The sequence below is a fragment of the Zeus faber genome (genome assembly GCF_960531495.2).
Source record: "Zeus faber genome assembly, chromosome: 3".
NCBI classification, from domain to species: Eukaryota; Metazoa; Chordata; class Actinopteri; order Zeiformes; family Zeidae; genus Zeus; species Zeus faber.
In genome coordinates, this window is record NC_137190.1 from 22,722,635 (window position 1) to 22,729,157 (window position 6,523).

A 6,523-nucleotide genomic window follows, 5' to 3' on the forward strand; every position below is an offset into this window, starting at 1 on the left:
GCGTCGCCATGGCGCTGCCGCGCGCTTAAAGCGCAAATGTCCGCCCGCACGCGAGGTGTGTGTTACTTTTGGGGCGTAACACTGTTCTGAGGAATTGGACTACTACTTTTTTTTTTTTTTTTTTTTTTTTTTTTTTACCCCCGAAGCCCGTTGGACATTTTAACAACTTCAGTCTCGTCGTGGACCGTGGACGCGCTCCAGCAGCAACATCCACCCCTGCAGGGTTTATTCTTGTTTTGAATAATAATGCCTCGACCGGGAAGAAACACGTACAGCGACCAGAAGCCCCCCTACTCCTACATCTCCCTCACCGCCATGGCCATCCAGAGCTGCCCGGAGAAGATGCTCCCCCTCAGCGAGATCTACAAGTTCATCATGGACCGCTTCCCCTACTACCGGGAGAACACGCAGCGCTGGCAGAACTCCCTGCGCCACAACCTCTCCTTCAACGACTGCTTCATCAAGATCCCGCGCCGACCGGACCAGCCGGGCAAGGGCAGCTTCTGGGCGCTGCACCCGAGCTGCGGGGACATGTTCGAGAACGGGAGCTTCCTGCGGCGCCGCAAGCGCTTCAAGGTGCTGTTCGCGTCGGACCAGCTGGCGGCCAGCAAGCCTCCCCCGGACGCGGCGCACTACCTGCAGCAGCAGGCCAAGCTGCGGCTCAGCGCGCTGCAGGCCGCCACGGGCACGCACCTCCCGCAGATGTCCGGCTACAACCTCGGCGTCTCGCAACCGTCCACGTTCAAGCACCCGTTCGCCATCGAGAACATCATCGCCAGAGAGTACAAGATGCCGGGAGGACTGGCCTTCTCCGCCGTGCAGTCCATGTCGGCGGGCTACCCGCTGCACAACCAGCTCACCACGGCGTGGCCCCACATGTACAGCACCGGGGTCATGGAGTCCGCGGCTCCCATCACCATGGCCAGTGACTACTCCCACTACGGGATGCCCCTCAAGTCCATCTGCCACGGTGGACAGACTCTGCCCGCCATCCCGGTGCCGATCAAGCCCACGCCCGGCTCGGTGCCCGGTCTGCCGGGGCTGCCAACCCACATCCCGGCTTTCCTTGCGAACTCGCCCCAGTCCTTGAGCCCGACCTCCCCCCAGACAGCCACCAGCCAAAGCAGCCCCGCCACGCCCGGGGAGACGCTCAGCAGTCCGGCCGCAGCCCTGCAGTCCGTGGTGGCCGTGCACTGACCGACTCCGGACTTTTTATAAACTCATCCGCCCCCAAAGCAGTGTGTTAAAAAGGATTTATTTGTCGTTGCAGTGTTCTTTTTTGTTTTTGTTTACTTGAGAACTGTTGTTGGCTGTTGACAGGTGTTCATCCTTGTCACCCCATAGCCTGCTCCAACACCCATCCAGGTAGGCGCACCCCCAGACGGCCTGTCGCTCAGATAAGATACGATCAGCGCAGAGAAGACAAGTATGTCTTATATGACAGGAATATCTTCTGTTTTAATACAAGGGAAGAATCATCTTATTGTATCGTATCTTATAAAACAAGACAATATAACACTGCATTCAGCCCTGGGGAAATCCAGGTGTTACAGCAGGAAAAAGTTGACAGAATTGTGCAAGTCCAAAAAATGAGAATACAACGGAGAGCATAAAAATAGATGGAAAACTAAAATCATTTACAGTAGCCAGATTTTTTTTTCTTTCAAATTCTCAAAAAGGTAAATATTTTTTTGCAAAGGTCTCTGATCGATGACTGTCTGTTTTCTTTCAATGCGCAGGCCTCTCTTGTTAAGTGCTATTTTGTTTAGGGGGAAAAGGAAACAGGCCTTTATTCTTTTTTAGACTAAACTATTAGACTAATCGACGGACTTTCAACGCTCAACAAAATGCAGCTTATAGCATTTGTTATACCAAATAATCAACTTTGTTTTCTTTTCTTTTAGATTCGTTTTTTTAATGGTCGAAATGAACAATCGCGTCATGAGATACACTTGAAAGCATAGATATTTATGTTAAAGGTTCTGCATACAAAAACACTAGAAATATTTGAATTAATGTAAAGGAAAATATCGAAATGTATCAAATGCACTTTTTTTTTTAGCTCAGTGTTCTTGGATATCTGTGGCTGGCAGATGTGTAAACTCTTTGTGGTTTTATTTAAAAAGCTGTGGACACCATATTGAAACCATATTAAAACTGTATATTTGTAACTTGTCTGTAAAGAAACGAGCATGCCACTATCTCAAAACCTTGTGTTTGTGTTTTGCTGCAAGCATGCGTGCTTTTTAGCTGTACACTGTGTCTGCAATAAACTGTTGATCATCCAAACATTTGAACATTATTTTTGTATTCATGTTGTCATATTAATGAATGAGGAGGCGCTCACTAGATACCATTTGGCCCACACAAACATATGCATCGCGCAAAGTTTGCTGCAACTCTTTGCTGAACATTTTAGCTTTTTTTCTTCATTTTTCAGTTGTGTGGTGAATTGTGCAAACTATACACTTAAGCCGAAATTTAATTTCGTTTCTAATCAAATTAATTTAGGGAACAAATATCCTGTTCAGCAGGCAGGATCATTTATGCAGTTTGATTAATTGACATTTCTGTCAAGAATTGATTTTAAACGGCTGCATTATCAAACACAAGTCATACACACATACCGTCTATAGTCATACATATTGCTTATATTTTAAAATAATAATAATAATAATAATAATAATAATAATAATAATAATAATAATAATAATAATAATAATAAAAGAGCAAACAAATCAAATGAAATTAATATAAAAAACTATGGAAATTAGTGTGTATTGTATTACCCTCCTGAATCCACATTAAAACACGCGTAATAAGCATTCTTGTACCGTTAGCAGTATTAAATACAATGTAGTCAACAATTAACTCATGCTTTATTCGTTTCGGCAGAGTGAAAAACAACCTTTAAGAATTAAAATGGGAAACGAACTTTAGAATTGTATCCAGTACATTATCCAACGCAACAGATGCGACGTCAACATGTAACCCACTCTACACCATGTCAGAACAACTTTTAAAATGTGTGTGTGTGCGTGTGCGTGTGTGTGTGTCTGTGTGTGTGTTAATGTATATGTCTGAGTGTGTGTGTGTGTGTGTGTGTATTTATAAAGTAATATGTAGAAAGATAAAGTAGATATGTATGTATATATATATATATATATATATATATATATATATATATATATATATATATATATATATATATATTTCTCTCCTCAAATGTTTTCTGGATCTTCCACCCCATGTGCTTAGGTATAAACAAACATATTAGGATTCCATCTCTGGCTGCCATTGACCAGAGCAAATAAACGACCCCAAGCCACTTCATTCACACGAACTCACTTGAATAGAGAGTGCAGGAGAATGGCACATTTCCACTGGGCCACCGGTGTAGATATAGTCCTCTTTTTTACAAAGAGACAAAAAGACTGATTTCCACAAACACATTGCTGACTGGGGGACATGGAAACCAGTTCAGAAACCTCCGTGGAATTTTAATGTGCCCCCCACCCCACCCTGCCCGCCCCTTATATCCCTCATGCACCAGCTCACCCATTCTGCCTACAAACACACTTTTAACTCCTGTCTTGACAAATTTGGAGTATTTTAGGTGGTCTATATTCTAGCGTTCGTTGCATTTTACCAATTGGCCCCTCTGTTATATTCTATCTTTGCCATTTTGGCCATGTGCAAAAAATATGATATTCTATTTTGGGTCACACATTGTAAAAACAAAATCTTGTTGTAAAACTATAAAATAATTTTACAATTGTTTGTGCACATTACCGATTGCAAAAGATATATGATCTTTTTGAAAACATATATGATATTTTTGCAAGGAGGATTTGCACATGCATATGCATTTAAGTGTGCAACAATTGCAAAAAGTATTTGATATTTTTTACTTTAACTTTATCTGTTCTCCCTTACGTGAGCACCTGTTATCGTGCCACGCAGGCCTGTAAGTCGTACACCTATAAGTCGGGTAAAGAAAAACGTTTTTTTTTCCCCTAACCCTATCCCTGACCCTATTTAAGGGAAATCTGTTGACACACTATTTTAGCAAATAAATGTATCCACAACAGTACGACCCATTAAAACATTATAAAACTAGAGCCGGTAAAATGGATCATTATTTAAGAAAATGTCCTCAAAACAAATCATTTCCAACGCCAGAGAAAAGATCGACCCATAACTAAAGTGCCATTGTCTTAAGCTTATTTTAATATGTTTCATGGGGTAAGTAACTCTTCCAACATCCGTGCGTGTGGCCCACGCACCCTGTTTGCCGTCGTGTACTTAAGTGGATTAAAACGGGTGTCCTTGTTGCCTCGGCCGCTTAAATGATCCATTGACCCCAAAATGAAGGTGAACCGGCAGCGGCTCTTGAAATATAGTCAATCCGGTGGAAACGCGCGGTGCCGGGCCTTAATTAAAAGGCTTCGTTAAGGAGGGGGGTGCGTCCCAGGTAATTAGTAGGTGTAATTTATGCGTCGCTTAATGCACCAGGGCATCGGCCTGAATAATGAACTCAAGTTAACCTTAAGGAGAGAGAGAGAGCCGGGGTGTTATTTATCATCTGTTTAGAGTTGGGCATATGCCATGTGGGGCTGGAAATCATGTAAGAGGGGGGAAAAAAACAAAAAAAGTGTATTAGGCTCATATACATCTAATATAATAAATACATTTAATTAATGTAAATAATAAACAAACAATAATAAATAGAGAATAAAAACAATATTAGGTATATTATTTATAATAACATAACATTGATTATTATTATTTCTGTATTATGAATCATAATATACAATTTTTTTTTTACAATATTTCTAGTTTTACAATATTTTATCATTGTACATTATACTGTATATACATTGTATAGCATTTTGCAACTCATGAGCCTTCTGCAGAAACTGTGATTGTGCAGTTGTTCCATGTTCAGCCATGTTGCAGATCTTGTAGGGTCTCTTGTCAATGTTCTTTCTTTCTTTCTTTCTTTCTTTCTTTCTTTCTTTCTTTCTTTCTTTTCTTCCCTAACCCAGTAGAAAACAGCTAAATAAGATGAGATAAGAGAAGATCAATTGCAGGGGGGAAAAAAATAATGTAGGCCATATAAAACCAGTGATACCACAACATAAACAATGATCAGTATTGTTAAGATTATATGGTTTCAATGCTCTGTGCACTGGGTTCATGTAGAGATGTGCAATATGCATTAGAATTCATTTTAAAAATCCAATAAAATAATAATAATGCAGAGAGCAACATGGTTGAGATTTATTACGCATACCCAAACCGGAAATGCTTGTTTATTTTGAGCTGTTATTTCATGTCAGTGCGTAGCAAGTCCTTTGTAACCCAACAGGTTATACAAAAGTATATAAATGGTATGCGTGTGTGTGCGTGTGAGAGAGAGAGAGAGAGAAAGAGAGAGAGAGAGAAAGAGAGAGTTTGGCATGTTTATGCATGTATCCCCACTGCTTATGCACATATCCGTTCATATTTGCATTGCCTCAAAAATGCTTGACAGTTATTGGCTGCAAAGTTTCCCATAGGGTCATGTGTGCTGGTTTTTTTTTTTGTTTTGTTTCCTCCAAACTTCATGGCTGTGATCCATTACAGCCTCTTATGAATTTTCCCCCTGATTTATACCCTATCAGAACTCTCCAAACTGTCTCGATGATGGAGAGTGGAATTATGCACTGCTATTATTTATGGTCATCATTCAAATCTTTTATCCTATGGTTGCAGAAGCCAAAGTGTCAAACTCCTACATCAACCAATTACTTGCCGTGTTTATTGTGGCTGTTTTGTTTTCACACATAATATATTTACTTAGGACACGAGTGGGCTCTCTCCAAAATAAATAAAGGCTGTAATTCACTCTAAAAACTAACAACTCCTTGCTGGTGTTCATCAATATTCTGAACCCCTCAAGAGGAAATATGCTGAGGTAGACGCTTTTACTGCCTCCGCCAACAGTCTTTGCTGTCTAATGTTTTCGACTCACGACCCCGGAAGACAAAATGATACGTCCGTTGCAAGTGCAAGACATCAAATCATGAAATTCATTTTTCCCTTTGTTAACCAAGGTTGGAAGTGTGTTATTCTTTGAAAGGCAGTTGTCAAATGTAATCTATTCGTACCGATATTATTTTGGAGTGAAACTCTTCAGCTTCTACATAATCTGCCTCAAATAGCAGCTGGTGGTCGTGATGTGGGCCACTGGCCGTTCTCAAGTCATTAGAGGGGTATTGGAGGGTTTTTTTATGAGGGGTCTTTTCCTAATCCCGATGGGTGTTTGATAAGGATCTATGGTAACGCCTGGGGGGTCGTGCTCGGCCCCAGTGTTTGTGCTGCGGTACACAGGCAGGTAGGCAAAGAAAGGGAAAAGAGCTTTCTGCAAACAGACAGGGCTGAGTCCAGCTTAGCCAAACACCCATGTATGCATGAAATTACAATGTCAACACTAGGTTCACACTGCTACGCTATGGCTGCGAAACAAATTGGGCCTGCG

The 6,523-nt window shown here is 41.5% G+C and overlaps 1 protein-coding gene across 1 annotated transcript; it reads left to right on the forward strand.

Annotated features, from left to right (window-relative positions):
* Window positions 1-246: 246 nt before the first annotated feature.
* Window positions 247-1,197, forward strand: foxb1b (forkhead box B1b; the record flags this gene model as incomplete). Its single annotated transcript, XM_079997164.1, has 1 exon — window positions 247-1,197. The coding sequence occupies one exon, from the start codon at window positions 247-249 to the stop codon at window positions 1,195-1,197; it is 951 nt and encodes a 316-aa protein (XP_079853290.1).
* Window positions 1,198-6,523: the final 5,326 nt, after the last annotated feature.